General features: G+C 42.3%; 1 protein-coding gene across 2 annotated transcripts in view; it reads left to right on the top strand.

The window, feature by feature from the left end:
• LOC126213429 (ankyrin repeat domain-containing protein 54-like) overlaps positions 1 to 23,288 on the top strand; it is a 100,773-nt gene that overhangs the window by 46,883 nt on the left and 30,602 nt on the right. For both annotated transcript variants that reach the window (XM_049941175.1, XM_049941174.1), the window contains exons 2-4: positions 9,736 to 10,309; positions 14,150 to 14,296; positions 19,323 to 19,472. In XM_049941175.1, the coding sequence (XP_049797132.1) occupies positions 9,747 to 10,309; positions 14,150 to 14,296; positions 19,323 to 19,472 (860 nt within the window). In that variant the 5' untranslated portion in view covers positions 9,736 to 9,746. The remainder of the gene's footprint in view (positions 1 to 9,735; positions 10,310 to 14,149; positions 14,297 to 19,322; positions 19,473 to 23,288) is intronic.

Genomic DNA, 23,288 nt, shown 5'->3' with positions numbered 1-23,288 from the left:
CACACACACACACACACACACGCACACACCAAAAGTTTAGCCGTTCCCAGAACTCCTGAAGATAGACGTTCACTGTGGATATCGTATCACAGACGTCACCGAACCCATCCAGAAATGTAAACAACGATGCATGGGCAGCGCCTGGTAGACGGAGCGGGTCCGACAGCCAATCAGTTCCAGCCATTCCACCTGGAAGGAGGTACACGGCTCGTGTTGTATGTAGTTTCCCTTTGTGCTGGGAAGGGCTCTCAACAAGGGAAGTGTCCAGGCGTCTAGGAGTGAACCAAAGCGACGTTGTTCGGACATGGAGGAGATATAGAGAGACAGGAACTGTCTGACATGCCTCGCTCAGGCCGCAGTGGATGACCGCTGCCTACGGATTACGCGTCGGAATAACTCTCACAGCAACGCCACCCTGTTGAATAATGCTTTTCGTGCAGCCACAGGACGTCGTGTTACGACTCAAACTGTGCAAAATAGGCTGCATGATGCGCAACTTCACTCCCGACGTCCATCCCGAGGTCCATCTTGGCAGCCACGAGACCGTGCAGCGTGGAACATATGGGCCCGACAACATGCCGAATGGACCACTCAGGATTGGCATCACGTTCTCTTCACCGATGAGTGTCGCATATGCCTTCAATCAGACTGTCACCTGAGACGTGTTTGGAGGTCAGTCTGAACGACGTACGCCGCTGGTGGTCACGGAAGGCGCCGTAACGGCTGTACGATACGTGAATGCTATCCTCCGACCGATAGTGCAACCATATCGGTAGCATATTGGCGAGGCATTCGTCTTCATGGACGACAATTCGCGCCCCCATCGTCCAGATATTGTGAATGACTTCCATCAGGATTACGACATCGCTCGACTAGTGGCGAGCACGTTCTCCAGTCATGAACCCTACCAAACATGCCTGGGACAGATTGAAAAGGGCTGTTCATGGATGACGTGACCCCCCAACCACTCTGACGGAGCTACGCCGAATCGCCATAGAGGAGTGGGACCATCTGGACCAACAGTGCCTTGATCAACTTGTGGATAGTATGCCACGACGAATACAGGCATGCATCAATGCAAGAGGACGTGCTACTGGGGATTGGAGGTATTAAAATCTGGACCACCACCTCTGAATGTCTCGCTGTGTGGTGGTACATCATGCAATGTGTGGCTTTCGTGAGCAATAAAAAGGACGGAAATGATGTTCATGTTGCTGTCTATTCCATTTTTTCTGTACAGGTTCCAGAACTCGCGAAACTCAGGTGAGGCTAGACTACTTTTGGTGTGCGTGCGTGCGTGCGTGCGCGCGTGCGTGCGTGCGCGCGTGCGCGCTCGCGCACTTCAAATAACTGACATCGTCAGTTGAATCAAGATTATTTCGTGAGATTAACGATTCTTCCCTTTGACTTTTATTGAAGTTAGAATTTTGCCTCGTGTAGGTTTTTCAGAGGCATTTATTTTATACAGAGAACTTATGACCAAAACGTCTGTGGCAAAAAAGAGTGAGTAGAATGGGAAAGCAGTCCAAGTAGCAAATTTTTGCATTTTATTTATTTGATGACTAATTTCGGGCCGAGACCCATTTTCAAATCATAGCATTTACGAACATGTCAATGTTCGTAGTGTATTTTTGAAACGTTCGGAAATGTCATTTCCGATTATGTTACGACGATTTCAAAATGCGTGTCGGCCCGAAACTGGTCATCGAATGAATAAAAAGTAAAAATTTGCAACTTGGGCTGGTTTTTTATGTACTGATGAATAGTAGTTGTTGCCCTATGGTACTGCAGCATGCTGGAAGTTCGCAAAAGAAAATGTGTTTGTAAGGTGCGGTAGCTGCTGTTAATTTTTTCCAGAGGAAATCTGTTTCTCACATGTATAACACTCCAGAATGATTGCAGCTTGCCGTACTTCAGACATTTGGTGGGTGATTTGATAAATGTAATCGATACCTCTTGACCAGCTTTTTCCACTCAACACTGATATGGGTTCTGACTTTGAGACACGAACAGGTTTTAAGTAGTCCTTTAAGGACTGCATGGTTTTCGGAGGTTGCTGGTTAGAGTGGGGAAGCAGAGCCACTTTGCCGGAGGACAGGAGAAAGTGTGTCTTTTTCAGCAGGAAGGCCGTCCTGGTTTTTAGTCGGGCGAAGTGTCTCATATGTTACTTACAATGCAATAGTGTTGCACAATCGCAGATCCCCGACTAAGTGCATAATGAAATGCATCGTATGTGTCAGGATGGGCACTGACTGTTGTTGTGAGTGGTTCTGCCCATTAATCACTTCACGATGTCTGCATACAGGGGGAAAAAAAAGACGAAAACTGACGTTTGATAGACACACAGCCGTCCATTTATGTAGCCTCACAGTTGCATTTGTGTGCGCTGGTGACGTGATGACGTTCAGAGGGAGCACATGGTCGTTTCCTTTCAGCTCTGCAGGAAGTTTCAGTATAGTAATGCAAAGTCTATAGTTACCGCCGATGGATGATATATTGCTCATAATTACGGACTCGCTATGTATTACCCGAGTTGTTTACGTGTGAGAGCAGCAAGGCCCTTATATTTACTGGAGAAACCAATCAGTTAGTCCCTTAAAAGATAGTGTGATTCTTCCTCCTCCCAAACTGAGTCTCACTTATCTACACCCTTGAAACGACTGAAGTGCATGGCAGTGGGTACATCCATCGTATCACTTACTAAAGTGCGCGTCATTTATGTTGGCGGCCGAGTTTAGGTTCATTCTGCGCATCTGACGTCACAAAATAGTCAGCCAACGAACAGAGAACGTTGCCAGATCCCGACTGCAGTGCAGAGCATGGACGAGTGTCTTCAGTTTTAGAAACGTTCAGTCATAAATAAAGTAACTGAACGAAAGCAAGGTCTTGATAGCAGACTTTCTTTTATAGAAAGTTTGGAAAAAGCATTGTTTGTACCAATTGCTTCATATTCTATTAATTAAACCAAACAAGCAATAAGACTCCTAGTTCAGGCGATAGCAAGGAAACGTGTTTGTTTCAATCTCACGAAGCGCTTTTTCGCAATAAAGAACAGCGGTAATTGTTTATTTCCAATTGTACTTCGACGAAGCGTCAATAATTCATAGTCATACCAACATTGTTTGTCAGTATTTTGCGTGACGCTTTAGACTCCTCATGGCGTGCTCTACATAGATGAGTTGCGTTAGCGCAACGGGTAAAGTGTTGGGTTTCTACGTGAAAGGTTACGAGTTCAAACCTTGTGCGGTGCTTAATATTTTCATTATTCAAATTGAAATTTATAGTGCTTTGTCTCTTCATTAACCCTTTCGCTGCTGCAGACACGTGCTCCCCGCATTCCGCGATGTGCGCGATTTTGTCATCACTGCACTGCTCGCCTGTGCAGACACATGGTCTTCCCACTGCTTTGACACACTTATCATTCTATTTCACAAAAACTATTTGCTCCAAAAATTAGATTTTTACACGTCTTCTTGACTGATACCTTCCCCCCATAAATTACTTAATTTTGTTTCGATGTCCAACGCAGTTTTTATGCAGCATTAAATGTAGTAAACCATTGCACGAAATTTTGAAGAGTTTGCACAATAACTGGGTTGAACATCGAAACAAAATTGTCATTTATGGGGGGAAGGTATCAGTCAAGAAGATGTCAAAATCTAATTTTTGGGCCAAATAGTTTTTGTGAAATCTAATAAGTGTGTCAAAGCAGTCGAAACACCATGTGTCTGCACAGGCGAGCAGTGCAGTGATGACAAAATCGCCCATAGCGCGGAATGCAGGGAGCACGTGTCTGTAGTGGCGAAAGGGTTAATGCGGCCGTGGTGGCTTTACTTCATAAACTGCGCGCTCCCCCCTAAACGTAAGCTTGCGTACTGTACTATGGCGCTGCTTCTCTTAGCGCGTGCGTCGTGTGCAACTGGCAACGCAGCAATCTCCCGTGTCTGGGCGGGCATGCGCGAGCCGCCAAGATAAAAGAATTGAACTATAGGACTTTTTCATGGTCCATTCACGTTCAGGGGTGTGTGAAGAATCATTAAAGTGCCTCTGTGTGTGTGCAGTAATCAGTCTTCGTGATCTGTGCGAGAGCAATAAGAATGGAGTTCTGATGTATTCGCACAGTCAGGATTTGACGTTGGTTCTACAGACTTTCTAAATGTGCTTTTATGGAATATTGTCTCCTCCAGAAATAACCTGCACTCAGTGCAGTCCTTAGCTCCTCGAAAAGCATGCAGAATGGCAAAATTCTGGACTGATGTAACAATTGCGGCATTCCAATAAACCTTGAAAACAAAAGTCAGTGAAATCACTCACCCAGACGCAGTATAGAAACATTCCTATAATGCATATAATGTCTCGTAATCAGCACGAAACACGCCGCGCAGTGTTTGCGTACGAAATAAAATGTTCACATGCGAATATCTCCTAAAATAAATCACTCACAAATCTCTAGCTTTCACAAAATATTCAGTACTGTAGTCGCTCTTTGTCAACGACAAGAGAAGCAATAAAACGCGCAAATTTCTTTATTTTGGAATAAACTTAGGCGTTTACCAGAAGATGGCTCCCGAACGACTTAATAGACTCCTAGATCGGAGGCACAAAGCCATACTCGTACGCACGGGATATGCTTAACTCCTATTGGCTAATAAATTAAACAACCAATCAGATCATTTCGAGCACTTGTACACTTCAGGTATTTTTAATGTCAGCCAATCAGATTACTGCAGGTCATTTAGACGAGAAATCACGTAATTCCGAAACTAAATAAAATTAAACGAAGACAAAATTAGATTCCATTCCGCAACATAAATTACTTACAAATTTAATACGCAACGCCCCTTCTGGCTGCCTTTTACAAAACCAAACAAAGTCGGACATACGTCACAAATTCCACTATTGTACAAGAAATGTTCTCACACATACATTTACTTAATTTCCATAAAATTTCAACGTATCTCGTCAGACCCTGCAAAACACTTCGATAACCATAACACAATGAAATAATAATTTTCCAAAGTACTTTCTATTTAGTCAGAAATCTGTGGTAATGAAACGAAAGGAAATTCCAGACAATTAGATCTTATGGACCTGTACTTCTGGTTGTAGTTTCAATTGATGCTATAGATGAATCCATCACAGTCGTCCCTTGCGTAAGAATTTATATCTCCGAAAGTACTGAAGTTATTCACTTGAAATCAGCTGGGCCAGCGTGAGAACCAAAATTCTGCTCTCCTCCCAGCTCCGTGGTAAGCTACGCTTTCGATGTAAGATGACAATTCGTAATAATTAGCTACATTGCAAACCCAGAGAGTGGTTGAAAAAGTGTTCATATAGCTGACATGGCCAGTTTGATCTGGTTGTTTCGTTAAACTGATAAAACTGACCGAGTGAGTTAACAGTTGATCAGCCACTCACGTCTTGCTGCATCAGTGACCTGCTGTCATCCGTGTACTGCTTGCCGTGGAGTGCATCCTTCGTTGGACCAAACAGACGGAAGTCGGAAGGTGCGAGATGCGGGTTGTTCAGCTGTGAGTGATCCATCGGTCACCTTGAATGAGAGCACGTTCCCACATCGCAGCAGTCACAGCCGTCTGCAGCTGACCGACACGTGGAGGTCGGCCAGATATGCACAACCTTGCTGCGACGATGACGCTGCTAGGCCGGGCGTTGATCACCAGTAAGCTCCTCTGACGATGACAGACACATCGCACTACGACTCGCGGTGCTTCTGTTCACTGCCAAATCTCCTCAGACGTTCTGCAAGCGGGTATGAAGATCTCCGATGCTACGGTTTTCATCCGAAAGAAACTCGGTGACAGCTCTCTGCTTCGGTCGCAACTCCTTTACGGACGCCATTTTGGAGGCTACATACGGTGCTGTCAGCTGTTGGAATTCCATGAAGCTGTAGGGGCTGAAGTGGGAATATTCCACGATGTCTCACAAATTTCGCATTTTTCCCACAGAAATTGGCCGAGAAAAAAGTGTAGCGTTGCAGATCGAATGCCCCCGTAGTTTTATAATTAGCTCAGTTGGATGATGATTATGCTTACGTATTTTAATCTGGGTCCTTGATCTTGGTGTCGCTAGATTCTTCACAATGCCTGTCTTCTTCTCAGCATCTGGTAGCAAGAAATGCGTGTCTTTCAGAATAGCTCCTGCTTAGATTTCTCCCTGAGGTCACTGGAAATTTGTTTAATATCGTTCTCGGCCGAAAACAGTAACATCTTATTGATATCTGAGCTGCTATCAATCGCACAGTGAAGCTGTTACCACAGCCAGGACAGACACACAGCCAAACCAGTTACAGAAGTACTGGCTTGCACGTCAACTAGTTCCGAAAATGACGAAGAGATTAAGGAAATGCTTTTTGAGAGAAAAGAAATTGGGCAGATCATTAAACGAGATGAAAACTAGTAATGAGTCACTCGAAATCGATAGGCACAATACGAGGCGGAAGTAAGTTGGAGGAGAAAAGAACTGAAGTAAGGGAATGAAAGGGGAAGCTGCCTGGCAGAATTTTGCACAGAGCGCAATTTAACCACTGTTAACAGTTCGTTAGAATCATGAAAGACAATTGTGCACATGTTAGGAGTCAGAATGCATCTCACTATTTGACACACACTATATAGTCCTAATATTTACTATTACTTAACAAATAAAAATGTGCTCGGATGGAACCCTGCTTCTCTCATAATGACTCTGGTAATTGCGAATGTCCATTCCAATCAGCTGGAAATTTTTTTCCTGAAGCAGAGATTACGAGTTGCAATTTGCATTTTAATCAACGACGTGGAAAGAAGTCCCCTCTTAAGAAAAACGTAGAAAGACATTGTTATCTAACAATCTATCCGGAGTACGATATATTGTCTTAGAAATATTGGATCATTGTTGGCTGTCTATTCAGAAAATACTGTCTGAAAAACTAGTTTCGTCGATTATTTATTTCTGGACCAGTTGGTTGATACAGACCAGATGCCATCAGAGATGTGGAATTACAGTGGAAGGCCCCATCACATCGAAAACGCCTCTGAGGGGTGGAAGAAAGTGATCTATTAATATCAAAAGCTCAGGCAAATGTTTACTCATTAAAAAAAAAACTTCGAGAGGGCGTAGAATGCTTTTGCTGATTAATTTCTAATTTGGATGGAAAAAGAATAGAGAAGTCTGCAATTCATACTGATGAGGCGACTGTAAATATTCCAAATTGATGGCACCGTGAAATCGTTTGACTTTTGTGACCCACACACGGAAATTACACTGTAGAAGAAAACATCACCACCATTGGAAATCATATAAATATTGAAAAGTAGTTTAATGCACGTCGTACTCATTGGAAAGCTTGTAAACAACTTTAATGATGGACGAAATGAAACCACTTCCTCATGGTTTTTCTGGGAAATGACACACAGACAGCTAAATATCTGTTGCAAATTGGAACATTCGGTAACGAAGACTGGTAGGGCTACCTTAAAGGTCATGCCTCTTCTAGGGCACCAGCACGGCACTCCTATTGAGAGAGACTCTATGAAGAAAAACTTGTGTGGGTGGGCAGCAAACAAAACCGGTGCAGAAGACACAAATGACAAGCAGCCACATCCACTCATTCGCCCTTAGTCTGCAGACCTGCTGCAGACCACTGCACGGTGTGTGGTCGAACCACTGTCCTCCCGAATGAGAGCCCAGAGTGTCTCACCGCCGCGCCCTGCATATCCAGTCCACTACTTGCATTTCACACACGTTTCTCTGCCGGTTACATGGCGCAGACACGCACGAAGATTGTCTCCAAAATATGCTGAAGGTGATCGGGACCATGGCTCTCTGTCTACTAATAATTCACACGCGATCCCGCTCAGTATCTTGGCAAATTTGTGATTACCTAGAAAACCGTTTGAGTGAAAGAATCTGCGAAAGCTCAGTGTAAACTAGTCGCATTGTGAGTGTCTCAAAAAAGTAGAATACTACACCACTGATCTCCGGATACATTAAAGATTTATAAGACAATGACGTCTGTTTCTTAGACGAGGAACATGTCGATGCTCAAAGACTGTACAGAAATGTAAACGGCTTTACAGCTTTTACCGCTATGTTTAATTACATGCAGCACCATTTGGATGTAGGAAAATACGGTAACAATACCTGTAAACAACAGTAAAAAGTCGTTCATTATGCGATTACAACGCCAGTGTCCAAAGTTTTGAGCCTATAACATTGAGTGCATACATGGAATGGGGAGGCGAAAACACAAAGCGATGTAAAACGGAAGCAAATGTACAACTAACTAATGAGGGATGGGGAAGGAAGACTTGGGTTGGTCGGGTGGCTTCCAGAAGCCTGTAGTGTACGTGTTGGCCTGCGACCCTGCGCTGACCTCCGGCGCTACGCTCTGTACAGCACTGCCTCGGCGTCTCGATCCACGTCGACCTGGCGTGACAGAAGCCTTCGGACGAATTCTTAGGCACTCTGCTAGCACCATAACGATCCGGCAGAGCTCTTACGCTGGTGGAATGGAGATGCTGATTCGGCACGTTTCGAAAAAAGTGGACGCCGTGCTCGCGAAACCCACTTGTGTGAATTTCGGAAACCGGTTTACACTGTAGTATGTGGAACTATTTCACTGACTCCGTCGTTTGCCCCCACATACGACCAGGAGAGTAAAGAGTGATGTCGGAGCTGTGATAGAGCTTAGTTTGGTTTAGCCATGACGTATCTGTCATGTAATAAGTATTCGTACGTTCCGTGGGGCAAAGATGCTATACAAACACGTCCACGCCAAAAGGAGATACAAATATATATTTGTGCGAAAGTTCCACAACACATGTTCTGGAAATGGAGACAACGAGTTTCATTCCTAAACTGCTCAACCTGGAAATACCTTGGTACACCATAGCTTGCAACATTCGGATAAAATGGCGACATGATTTAAGATTGTATTATGCAGCATTCTTTACCACGGAGGTGGGCGCTGCATCTTTTTCTGAAGAAAGAAGACGCAGATATCGATCTGTTCAAAGGAGAGTTAAAGATACCAATGAATTTAGACTTACAGTGGTTCAAAACGGTTCAAATGGCTCTGAGCACTATGGGACTTAACATCGGAGGTCATCAGTCCAATAGAACCTAGAACTACTTAAACCTAACTAACGTAAGGACATCACACACATCGATTCCCGAGGCAGGAATCTAACCTGCGACCGTAGCAGGCACGCAGTTCCGGATTGAATCGCCTAGAACCACTCGGCCACGGTGGCCGGTCACGTTTAATCGTGCCTACCGTGAGACATTGACCGAGGAAACCGATTTCTGCATTACATGTGCATTGCTTCTGATGAGGTGTCACGGATCTGAGGAACCTGAGATAAGGAGGAAGAAAATATTTCTCAGAGGTGCCACGAGCTTGGATTTAAATATAAGTCCTGTAACTTTAGTGCTGAAAGAAGTTTGTTGCTTTGCCATTATTTTGCTATGACATATATAAACCATCTTTTGACTGAGAACGATAACATTTTTAGAAGGTGAAAGCAGTCTATCATAGCACCACGCTGGTAGTTATAAACCTTAGGTGGTCACAAAGCAGTACGGACCCTTGTCATTTTAATGAAACTGGTGACGTTGCAATTGATTCAGGGTGGACAACACTCACCAGCTGTTGTTTCATTTCGTACAGGTCTGCATGCGCCTCGTACAAGTGTTGAGGGTGCAGTGTGAGGGCTGCTCAGTGGCACTGTGTTTCAGGACCACCCACCATGTCGGCAGTTACGGAGGTTCAGAACACCACAACCGAGGCCCTGGCCGCCCTGGTAGACGGGGGTGAAGACGGCCTGGTGACGCTGGTGGCGGGCGAGACGAGGGTGGCGGCTCACAGGGCCGTGTTGGCAGCCGCGAGCCCCGTGTTCGCAGCGATGTTCGCGCACGACATGCTGGAGGCCAGCTGCGGCCAGGTGAGCGTCGACGACGTGGAGGGCCCTGTGCTGAGGCTCCTGGTGGCCTACACGTATACCCTGCAGGCCCCCCAGCTGCCCGACACGGCCCACCAGTTGCTGGCAGCGGCAGAGAAATACGGCTTGTCGGCCCTGAAGGCTGCCTGCGAGCGGCAGCTGATCTCGCAGTTGGCCGTCGAGACCGCAGCGGCGACGGCCGTCACGGCAGTGAGGCACTCGTGCCCGGACGCCACCAGGGCTGCCGTCGCCTTCATAAAGGACCACCTGCAGGTGATTGCCACGCGGGGCTGGGCGGACGCTCTGCTCGAGTACCCGCAAGAAGTCATTGAAGTCTGCAGTATGCTCGGTGAGCCACCAGCAGAAGCCAGGTAAGCATGATTCCCTTTTTGGCAGTGCTAGTGTGAATTTGACGTCGTCCTTGGTTTGTTCGCTGCCTTGGTTTGTTCGCTGCCTTGGTTTGTTCGCTGCCTACATAACATAACACCTTAATGTCATCTACTTTCTGATCGTCGGTCACGATGCTAAGTCTCTCGCTGTTTTCACTTCTTCTGCTTCTTATCAATTTCGCCTTTCTCTGATTTACTCTGATTCCATATTCTGTACTAATTAGACTGTTCATTCCATTCAGCAAACCCTGTAATTCTTCTTCACTGTCACTGAGGGAATCAGTCATCAGCAAATCTTACATCATTTCACCATAAATTTTAATTCCACTCTACAATCTTTCCATTATTTCCGTCATCGCTTCTTCGATGTATAGATTGAACAGTAGGGGCGAAGGATTACATCCCTGTCTGACATCCTTTTTAATCTGAATACTTCATTCTTGGTCTTCCACTCTTACTTTACCTTTTGCCTCTTGTACATATTGCAAATTACTCGACTTTTCCTATAGCTTACATGTATTTTTGTCAGAATTTCTAACATCTTGCACCACTTGATATTGTTGAACGCTTTCTCCAGGACCACAAATCCTATGAACATCACGGAACTTCAATTTTCTTTTCCATTCTCCTGTGTATTATTTTTGTCAGAAACGTGGATGCTTCAGCTGTTAAGCTGATTGTGCGATAATTCTCACACTTCTCTGCTCTTGCAGTCTCCCAAATCGTGATGATTATATTTCTCTCAAAGTCAGATTGTATATTGCCAGACTCATACATTCTACACACCAGTGAGAATAGACATTTTGCAACCTCCCCCAGTGATTTTAGAACTTCTGATTGAATGTTGTCTATACCTTATGCCTTCTTTGATCTTAAATTTTCGAAAGCACTTTTAAATTTCTGATTCTACTCACCAATATTTTCCATACCGACTCCTGTTTGTTCTTCTGTCACGCCATCGGACAAGTTGTTGCAATCAGAGAGGCCTTCAGTGTACTCTTTACAACTATCCGATCTCGCCTCTGTATTTAACACTGGAATTCCCATTGTGCTCTTAATGTTACCACGCTTGCTTTTAATTCCGTGGCAGATTGCTTTGACTTTTCTATATGCTGCGTCAGTCGTCCCAAGAACTATTTCTTCTTTGATTTCTTCACATTTTTCGTGCAGCCAGTTCGCCTCAGCTTCTCTGCACTTCCTATTCATTTCATTCCTAAGTGACATATTTCTCTCTTACTGAATTTTCCTGAATATTTTTGAACTTCTTTCTTTGATTGATCAACTGAAGGATTTCTTATATTTTCCATGGTTTCTTCGCAGTTAGCTTCTTTGTACCTACGTTTTTCTTTCCAACTTCTGTTACTGTCGTTGTTAAAGATATCCATTCCTCTTCAACTGAACTACCTATTGAGCTGCTTATTATTGCAGTATCTGTAGCCTCAGAGAACATAAATCTCATCTCTTCTTTCCTTAGTACTACTGTATTCCACTTCCTTGTACATCGATTGCTCCTGACAAGTCTCGTAAAATTCAGCCTACTCTTAATCACTGCTAAATTGTTAAGAGTCTATATCTACTCCTGGGTATGCTTTACAGCCCAGTATCTGATTTCAAAATGTTCGCCTGACAATAATATGGTGTGACTTTAAACCTCCCATATTTTGATTCTTCTCCAAGTATACCCCCTCGTCTAGTGATTTTTGAACAGACTATACCAGCTATTAAGAGGATAAATTTACTGTAGAACTTAACTAGCCTTTCTTCTCTCCTATTCCTTATATCAAGTACATATTCTCATGTAACCCTTTCTTTTACTCCTTCCTCTACGATTACATTTCAGTCCCTCCATGACTGTTACATAGTACTGAATTACCTGTTCAATATCCTCACTTTTTCTCTCTCTTCACCTTCAACTTGCGACGTCATCATGTATACCTGAACTATGCATGTTGTTGGTTTGCTTTTGATTCTCACGAGAACATATCTATACTCACTTTCTGCCCTGCCTTTCTATTGATACTGAATCCTACTGCTGTTGCTACTACCCTATTCTCATGTGACCAGAAATCCGTTTCTTATTTTAGGGCTTCCCAACCACATTCGAACTCCTCACTTTCCAGCTCCCGAATCATAGAATGTTATCCTTTCGTTGGTTACTCAACCTTTTTTTCGTGGTCACCTCCCTCTTGGGCCACCTCGCCTGCTAGTTTGAATGGGGGACTAGCCTTTTGCCAATAGAGAGGCCGTTATGGCTCTTTTTGAATCACATGCCACATGTCATGTTGATGCACGTTATGTATCTTTATGCAGTGGTTTACATTGCCTTCTGTATCCTCACATTGTTGATCATTGCCAATTCTTCCTCATTTAGGACCAGTTTCCGACCTCAAGGGAAAGAGAGTGCCCTGAACATCAGTCGGCCCCTCCGCCCTCTCTGGAAAGACTGTTGGCTGAAAGAGGGTGACACCTTATGCTGGATGTCTTCAGACACCAATGCTGATTATTCTTATTCAAAATTTAAGTGATGGAGAGGTTCGAACCTGGGACTGAGGACTTCCCTGATTACTAAAAAAGATGATACCCCTAGGTGACAGGCCCCAAAGAGCAGGGTATGACTCCCTGAGATCCAGTAAAGCAGGAGCTATGAGCACTGGGGCTAGTGCACACTGGGGGGAAACAAGAAGAGAATAATCCAGCCAGCACAATAACATTGTCACACACAATGCTGTGTCTTACAATCACATTTCCTTCTCGTCTCTGTTCAGCTATCGCCCTGAATATTTTCCGTGCATTCCCTTTCACTAAACAGACAGGCAATCTCTGCCCTCCTGCCTTGTTTGAAGTTCTCCGTGGCGTTACCAAAGGTCGTCCAGGGAATGCCATCAGGTTTCCTGCAACTGGGATACAGCAGATCATATTGTCTGTCCACCTACAGGTGTAAGACATATCTCCCACAATGTTGTTGCCTCTGTCTCTTAGATACATTTACTCCATATAAGTCTATTTCGTTTCCTTTTCAACTTTTTTTAAATCCATATTCAATAGACTACAGGTTACTTCACAAGTTGGAACCATTGTCCATACACGGTCTAACCCATTTTTTTCTTTTAATGGTGGTCTGTACTGCAAACTGCTCAACAAGAAAATTGTTTAAGAAACACATCACCACTGCTATCTTTTCAAGGAATCGAATTATGAAGACGTTAGATACATATAGTCCTATTTGCTTTACTGAAATGCAAATTTTGAATATACTCTCCATAAATTTTATAGCATAGCTCTTGTAATTCTTGTCCATCTTCTTCATTCCCTCAGGCTCCACATCAAACAACCCCTGCATATCCAACAGTAAGTTGATGCCCCAACTTATCAGTTTGTTTCCCTATCACTGTCTCTCTCTCTCTCTCTCTCTCTCTCTCTCTCTCTCTCTCTCTCTCTCTTCCTCCAGTGATATAATTCAGCATCCATATATCAGTTTTCAGATTACCTCACAACCAAAAGTAGCAGCCAGTTGACTTTAACTGCTTCTAAATTCTGTCTGATAGTTGTTCTGTCAGGGCAGCAAAATTGTTTGCCCTTAAGTTTGGGATTTGGTTTGTGCTTCATTTTGAACAATTTGTTTTGCATCTTAAGCTACGCCAGTGGGGAATATAGCAGAAGTAGTGCAGAAAAAGACCAGTTAATTGGTGGCACAGTCACATTGACAGGCTGGTGTTGTTGGCACTGAGTGTTCTGTTGCCCCAGTGGACAGTCCCTCAGCTGTACCGCCTGCAGTGAGCCCCTGTGTGAACACGCCCACCCACACAGTGTTTCTCTGTGCAGCTCGCCGACCGCCGCAGGGGGCGGGTCCATCCCCAACTCTGACCGTCAACCCCGCAGCGGCCACAGCCGAACTCCTGCTGCAGCTGCGCCTCCCATGTCTGCCCGACACACCCCTCCACCTGATGACGCAGCCGTCTCGCGCTTCCGGTGAGTTGTGTTACCACACGTGCCGAGGTCTTACCCTCACAGTACTGCTTATTTTGGCATTAACCAGCCAATATAGTAAATAAAATAAAATACAGATTCCTTCAGTTTTTGGATAGAGGTTACAGCTGCCAATAAACGTTACTCCTTTCTCACTTTTTTGGCTATGATATTTTGTAGATTGAGCACATATGCAGAAGATTTCTCATTCTCTGTATTTGCCGTGAGAATTACGTTCAGTTCAGAGTCACTCAACTGTAGTTATGTAGGAAGTGTCGCATACAAATCATACCCATTCCCAAAGATTCTTTATATATTCATGTGTTGATTCTAGATTTTGTTTCTAGTGATTGTGTGTCTTACAAATTGATTCTGAATTAAATGGGTGTGGAAACGGGATTTTTCACACAATTCCACTCAACATAACTTATGTGAATGGTTGTAGATATAAGTTATTGAAGACACTCAGGAAGAAATGGCGAAAAAAAGGTAAACAGAAATACAAGTAATAATGACAAAGTTAATATTTAGTACCGGAATGAGGATACAGCTTGTTTTGGGTATGTCTTAAAATGTCATTCGAATATTCCTTAAATGGTTCTCTGGTCAGTTACATCTGTAGTGACTGTTGAAAATCTGTGCCGCACTGGAAGAGGAACCCAGATTTGCTGCTTATTGCAGGCAGTCTCCTTGAGCAGTAGGCTGCTTGAGCACACCTCCACTCAGCTTCTCATCTACACTTGCACAAGAGTTTATCCCAGGGGACTTGTGGGAAGAGTAGCAAAAGGGAAATCGAATCGGTGGATGTGTTTATCTTACTGCAGAGGATGTACATGAGAACCTCTGGTGGTGGTGTCTGCAAACCATGGGTAAAAAACATCATCCACAATGGTAATTCCATCTACGCCAGCAAACGCACTCAGCTGCTCTCGATAAGTGAGAAATGCTATGGGTGTGGCTGAGTGGAGATGCGTACAGCACTGTATGGCTCGTCACTCGTAAACAAACTCCTGCAACTGATGGATGATGGAGGTCACCAGGTGTCATGATTAGTACATTCTGTCATGCTCGTCCAGTTACGTTTAAGTGCGCACCAGTAATGTGGTGTGTTATCGTTAAGTCACTCTTCTGGTGCTTTAAAAGTTCCTGTATAGCTGCCTTAGATATTTTGGATCCATCAGGTAGTGTAATGCCTGTATCCAAGAAACGGTTCCGTAATAACTTTAACAGGTGTGGTACATCGAAGAAAACCCATACATTCTTGGTGTCATCTGCTTGATTTACGAAATAAATTCTCTCTGTATCGACAGACAGTTCCTTCCAAACTTTTATATTTTTTCCGCCCATATCACACGTCACAGCAACAACACCGATTCCAGATTCCTCAACTGCATTAATGATGTTCTGAAGCAAATTACTGGTCATCACAGTGTCAAAATCATAGTAAACTGGTTGTTTCCACTGCTTACACAACCCACGTATCGTGCAAACTTGTACATTGGAATGTGGTCCGACTACTATGTCTTCAGACGAACCGTAACATATGCGGCCATCAACATTGATTACGTGAAATTTCAGAACGGCTAGTCTCTCCTGAGTAGTAAAAGTGTGTGACTTGGTTTTCAGTAAACACAGGATATCTTCAAGAATACCAAGTCTGCATTTAAATTCCTTCGTCCATTTCTGAAGGGTTGCCCTGCACGGCAAAGGAATTTTTCGCTTTAGCAAATAAGTGTATGCTTTAGGTGACAGAGCTCTGAAAGTAAATGCATGGGCAATGTCCTCTGAATTCCACTTTACCCTTTCATTTTCATTTAATGGAGATGTTATTTGCGCTGGTGTAAAACACTTTGACAATACACTATTTATACTTTTGTGCAATTTGACTTTTTCTTTCGCGTCAGATGACTTTTCTGCCCGCTTCAACGAAAGAACACGTCAGAGATCGCTCGTTTCACTTCGTAAGGCTGCATCACATTTTCTTAGTGCCGCTTGTTTCATGCATTCGGTTGTTTAAAAATTCAATCTCGGCACTCAGTTCCTTAATTTCCAAATCCTTATTCACTACTTCAGTGGGTTCATGAACGCCTTTCAGTCCAGTGCCATTGTTTTGTTGTTAACGGAGGATGCTCCTCACTGGATGAGCGTTCCCTTTCCCTGGAGGTTAATTACAGCCTTTACAAAACATTCTTTTCCTTGTTAACCCATAATCAACTTTCACTAGTGGCCTTACCTACCTAATGTGTACTTTCGACTTGATTTTGTAATCGATGAAATAAAATCACATAATTGTCACCTGCCTTACTGGAATTATTGTAGCCTATGGAAATTTTTGCAGGAAATGTTTCTCCCACCTGAGCAGCTGTGATCTTCTAAGAGTTTAGGTTTCACCAATACTAGATCATACAAAAAAACTTGGTGACAAGTATCAATCAAACTTTCAGAACGTTCTCCTGGTACCTTTGTTGTATTAATAACTGCAGTAGTGTGGTATTGTGTCAAGGAAAGTTAATTATTTTCTAGTTCTTTATTTTTGTGCTAGGGGCATATAATTTTACTAAGAGAAGCGATGTATTTGATTTATAAGGAAATCAATCATAGGCAGTCACTGTTGTTCTGAGAATGGGTCCATTGTTGTTCTCGAAGTGGATTCCTTTTGTTATAATTTCTGAAGAAATTTATTTTTTACTTTGAGGTGGTACTAAGCAGCTTTGTTTATGCAATGTAATGTTTTTTTGAAGAGGTCATTCATTATTGTAGTTTCTTCTGTTACTATTAACACCACCGGTCATTGCAAAGACGAGACTTGTCTTCAGTAAACGTAGCTTACGTAGCACAGATAATCCCTCCAGATAAATTCCAGGTGGTAAAAGGCGGCCTAAAAAAAGTATTGTGCAATTGCGTAAGAAAGTCCATAATTTTTTCTATGTAGCGTACTACATTGATGCATATTGCCTAAAAGGGCCACCCATAATTTTACTGAAACAAGTAGATTCATGCATAAGATCATAGAGATTTTGTTTTACATGTTCTCATACAGGTTGCAATAAGTTTAGTTATCAGCCATAATTTTTTATTGGAAGTTATAAATTATTCTTGGAGTGACTTACTGAATGTTGTACTCTTGACGGTCATGAAGATTGTTGTTGAAGCCTTTGAAATTGGTGCACAAAGTATTTTGTGCGTGTATGTGGTAAGTTCGCTGAACAAATCAAATCAGAAAATAATTTTCTCATTTTGAGTTGGTTTGTCTTGATGTGGTGGTTTACTAGTATGGCCCAAATGATTACTGGCAGACGTCATGAAATGTGACCAGTTAACCATCATACAACACTTTAATTCAATAGCAAATATTGCGGAATAAAGAAAGAAGTAATTTAGTGTTAAATGTCCTATCGAGCGCAAGACCATAAGAGACAAAGCAGAATCTACAGCACTCAAATGTGGGAAAGTAAATCGATAGTGGCATTTCAAGGGAAAGGTCACAGCATTTGCATTGATCAGTTTAAGAAAAAAAAAAAAGGAAAATGTAAACCAGGATGGTTGGGTGGACATTTGAGCCATTGGGCGTTAACGTCAAAAAAGAAAATGTTTGGTCCTTAGAATAAAATGTACAATCAGAGGCTAATGAGTCCTCAGAATGTAACAGTATGCATCTGGTGTGACAAAGGCCTTTTGTGCTAAGAAATTGTTCCCAGGGATATGTCCATAGTAGTAAGCATCCGTTGTATTCGTGGTTGTCTGCAAATAATTTCATTGTGTCATTTGAAATAGTAATATGTGCTCATAAAACCAAAGGTGAAAAGTAATTTTGATTTTTATCGCCTCTATGTGTCTTGTCAACAATGACGGGTGGTGTTGATTTCAACTGTCACACAAAACTTTTCAAGCCATCATTTCAAGTTAAGACATGTCACTCGTAGCAACTGGCAAAAAGGAATTCGATAATAAACATTTTCTTGTGTGCAGTCAACAATGATGAAGCATGCAGGCTTAGATTCCCACTCCACACAGAACTTTCCGTAAAGTTATTTCCGTTTCAGACATGTGCACATCTCGCTACAGCTAAACTAAGCAGATGTTTAATGTGTATTTGTGGTTAGAAAACAATGATAGGTGCTGGATTCAAATCCCAGTAAAGGTACAAAATACTTTCTCAACATTTCAGATTTTCATCCTGCTATATTTGGATATGTAATGTATTATTGCCCTTGGTTAACAATTCTATTGTTTGCTGGGTTTGAATCATCTAACACAAAACTTTATGCTATGTCATTTCAACATTTGCACACACATGCTTCCGTGTGGCCAAAATGATATTTAAGATCTTTCATACTTACTTAAGAGACAATAGTTGCTTAATTGTAATACAAATGTCTTAGTCATGTAATTTCAAGTTGAAACTTAAGTTTCTGGAATGTCATTTATTGCAATAAACTTGAGTTTACAAGTGTTGAAGACTGTCACCTGATTATACCAGGTTTCGTGATATTTACATTATCGTGACATTAGTCTGATTGTGGACTCGGTATTACAGATCAATTTCTTCAAGTATTGTCTTGTAGTAACCATTTTGTAGAGTGAAATGCCCGTACTGAAAAGAGATCGGAGGGACTGTAAGACTGTAACATTATGTGGGTACATACAAATTAGGTGGAGTGGAATTCAGGCCGTTTGTATAGATTTGATGGTGATAGTACCTGAGCTGACTTCTCCAGTAATTCTGTAATGGAGTTTTTGCAAATGTTGGGCATTGTATGTACCTTCTGGCTGTACTTTGTTTTGAACTACCTGTTGTATGGTGTTCAGTGACTGCCGTGGGAAGCTCGGGAGGTGCAGTTGATAGTTACTAGCTTACTGGTCATTCATTTGTATTAACGGGAGCCCTATCCCCATATTTGGCACATGTCGTCCATTAGTTGCCAGTGTGTGGATGGTCCCTCAGCAGTGCTGGCCATAGGGAGGCACCCCCACATCCCCACGAGGAAACGCCAGCCAGCTCACACCCTGCCTCTCTCTGTATGTGCAGCACACCAGCCGTTACGGAGCTGAGTACCACAACCAGAACCACCACCACCTCCGCCGCTGCCGCCACCTCTGCCAGCGCACCTCGCCAGACACCTGCTGCTGCGCGGCCCACGAGTACTCAACCTGATGAGGCCACTGTCTCTCAAATGCGGTGAGTTCCCTCAACACACACACACACACACACACACACACACCATTATATGGTAGATCAGACATAAATACTGAAAAGCCTCAGAACATACATTCATGGGTGGTGTCCTCAGGACTAGATCATAGTATCATGGGAGAGAGGTTAATTAAGAATAGGTTGGTAGAGAAAATAGCTATTGTCAACAGTTCAGTGACTTATTCTCATCAAGATCAGCAAACCAATGCCAACAATAATTCACGCAATGTGATCCACAGAAAATTTAGTGGCAGGTAGGGTATGAGTGCACTGAATGTGTAACACTGTGTCAAATGAGATAATTGTATGTTACTCTGGATGTATTCGAATGGTCTAGCAGAGGTCACACATAGACACACATTTATGAGAACATTTATGGTTCTCGTCAGGAATGAGACGGGAAAAACAACCCAATAATTTGCTATAAAGTTTCTGTTAGTAACAAAAAATACACTCTGCAAGCGCCAGCCAGAAGCAAACGTCAGCAGAGCCTTACCTTGTCAGTGTGTGGTCCACCTTGGTTCCCCCACTGCTGTAACAGCCAGTACCAGTAACCACAGACATGCGAAACAGAAACTCTGCCTCCTGTTGACAATGTGTCTATCTGTGTGAGCAACAGATTTACAGTGCCATGAGCACCCAGAATCCAGTCATTTGTGGTATGTGTTCCTCTCTCTGTCTTTCCCTTCAGTTTTTAACCTCAACAACTACCTGTAGTGCCACAGCAGTTATTCCCTGATGCCTTCAAATATAACTTACTATGCTGACCCTCGTACTTGTCACAGTTTTCCACATATCACAATATCCTCACCTGTTCTGCAGAGACGTTCCACAGTTCTTCTGTTATGAGTTCGCCTAGTGTAAACATCCTTCTATAGCACCGAATTTAGAATGCTCAGATTACCCTCTTGTTTTTTCCATAATCCACGATTAATTTTTATGCAGTACTGTGCTCCAAACATACATTAAGGGACATCCAACACAAATTAAGGCCTATCCTTGGTATTAGTAACTTTGTTTTACAAGGAATCTCCTGCTTTTCCATGCAGCTTCATTCCTTATAACGACCACGCTCTGTCCCTCAATGTAAATTAGCTTCATGTGTAATAGTCACTACAAGCAGTCTACTGTGTGGTCCTTAATTCTGATGTAAACTTTGCAACCAATGTTATTTCTGCTACTCCGCAATACTTTCCTCTTTCTTCCATTCATTAATCCTGATTTAGTGTTCATTCAACTATTTATTACATTCATAAACTCTGGTGATTCATTCGAACTTTCAGTGAACACAGAAATATCACCAGTGAATTTTATTAAACGAAATTGTTTTCACATTCAGTTTTAATTAAATTCCTGGACGTTTCTTCAATTCCACCAATGATTCTTCAGTGTTCATCTGAACATTTGTGGAGACTACCTGCATCCTTTTCTTCAATCATCTTTGATTCAGAGTACCAATTCTTGTTGATTATTGCTCATATTCTATGTTATCTGCTGTACCATATACGTACCTTTTAGAGAGAAAAAATTCACTGTTTCATGCTGTCAAATGTCATGTAAAGATCTACAAATCCAATAAATATCTCTTGATTTTTCTGACACATTCCTGCCACTATAAGGTTGAAGGTCGAGTTGACCTCCCTGGATCCATTACTCCAAATTTAGCATCCTCAAACAGATCATCAACTTTGTCTTCCATTCTTCCGGATGTTGTTATTTTTGTCAGTAAGTTGGATTCATGAGCTGTTTAGCTCATTGTGCGTAAGCTATCGCACTTACTAGCACTTGGTCACATCTGTAGTGTTTGGATGTCTCTTTCTGGCTGTCTGTTGTTATGATTTGTGTCTCATCGATTATATAGACAGACGTGAAAATTCATTTGATCACCATTCATTATCGCATTATCTAGAGACTCATAGAAGTTAAAATTCACATTCCATTCCTGTGTACTTCTGTATCCTATTTATTTACACACTGAATTCACGTAACAACTCTCTTAAAATTTACTTCACTCATTGTCATAACTAAATTGTGATCTGACTGTACATCTGGTCCTGGGTACACCTTAAAATCCAATACCTGATTCTATAATGTGTGTCTGGTTGTGATGTACTCCATCTGGAAATGTCTTTACCAACTAAAGCTCTGCCTCCCTCCTTAAGAGCTGAAAATGCCAAGATACCGAAGCAGCCATACAAATGTCACAGAACACAGGGCACAGCCTTGCAGCAAGTCAGCCATCCACATGTGGTGGAATGGTGCAGGAGGGCTCCTCCAAAGGGAGTGCTTGTAATGGCAACACCGACCACCATAAATGGCAGTCAGTGATTACATTAAACCTCCATGAGGAATTTTTGAGAAAGTTGTGACCGTGAGATAACGTAATGGGAACAGTATAATCAATCTGTTTGACTGGGATTCATTTCAAAACACTCCAGCAGAGTATAACCAACACTAAAAAGATGGGTGAGGAACAGATGTTCTCCAGCACAAAAGCAAGTCGTAATATTACATATTAATATGTGTTGTTGTTGTTGTGGTCTTCAGTCCTGAGACTGGTTTGATGCAGCTCTCCATGCTACTCTATCCTGTGCAAGCTTCTTCATCTCCCAGTACCTACTGCAGCCTACATCCTTCTGAATCTGCTTAGTGTATTCATCTCTTGGTCTCCCCCCACGATTTTTACCCTCCACGCTGCCCTCCAATACTTAATTGGTGATCCCTTGATGCCTTAATATGTCACCAGCCTAATTAGAAATTATTGTCAAACAATGTAATAAAGCTCAAGGCAGTGCTAAGGCTAACCTAACTTTCCTTAACGCCTACTAAACTCTTTCTTGATATCTGTTCGCACTAGAACACAGTAACCTAACCTTGCAGATAAATGTAGTACTAACTTGGAAGTCAGGACGATGTACCTTGAATGAACCAGATGCAGCAGTTAATACAACCGGTCACCAACACACATGATACTAATAGCATTACTGAACAGGGCAGAGCATGAAATGATTCTGATTTAAATTGGGGTTTATTATGATCATACTCTACAACATAATTGCTTCGTAGAGTTTCTCTATGCCATTACATGAACCAGCTTGCATTAAAATAGCTAACACAGTAAATATTTCTTTCTTGAGCTCAGTTTGAAGCAATTAAACAGAAAGCAAATCTAACTACAGTGGCTCTGGAGGGACCTTTGCTTTGCTTCATAAACCAACTAGCCTAGCACATGAGGGCTATTAAACTTTGATGGTTTGATGAACCATGCTCATTAACAAAACTACACAAGTGTGTATGGGAAATGGTGAGTATTGTCATGAATAATTATTTATTAAGTGAAGCACAACAAAATATAACTCTTCAAATAACAAATGTGCTTTGAAAAGCAGTCTTTTAACCTTCTCAAAATATGGTTGACTGTGCAAATGCCAAAACAATTTTAAATTCAAGTTCAAACACGTACTCATAAAATGAACAGTGATAAAGCTTTGTAATTCTGATCAAAGTGCATAATTAATAATCTTTTTTACTTCTATTCAATATTATTATTCTTTTAACTAACAACTTTACTATTTACTGGTACCTTTTTAAGTAAGGCAAATTATTTAAGAAAATGATTGCAGTTCGATTTAAAAACGCACTGGCAGTGTAGTATTTCTCAAACTATAAAACTGAACTTTAAACACAACTCCACACATCAGGAAGTAATCACAACTATTTCTGAATAGTCTTTTCATAATAAATTAGCACACTTGGAATTAAATTCACTAGGATAGGATTCCTGGTGAGGTTTGTGATTTG

This window comes from Schistocerca nitens, chromosome 11 (genome assembly GCF_023898315.1).
Source record: "Schistocerca nitens isolate TAMUIC-IGC-003100 chromosome 11, iqSchNite1.1, whole genome shotgun sequence".
Lineage (NCBI taxonomy): Eukaryota > Metazoa > Arthropoda > Insecta > Orthoptera > Acrididae > Schistocerca > Schistocerca nitens.
The sequence above is the reverse complement of the archived record's forward strand: the minus strand, read 5'-3'. Positions and strand labels throughout refer to the sequence as shown.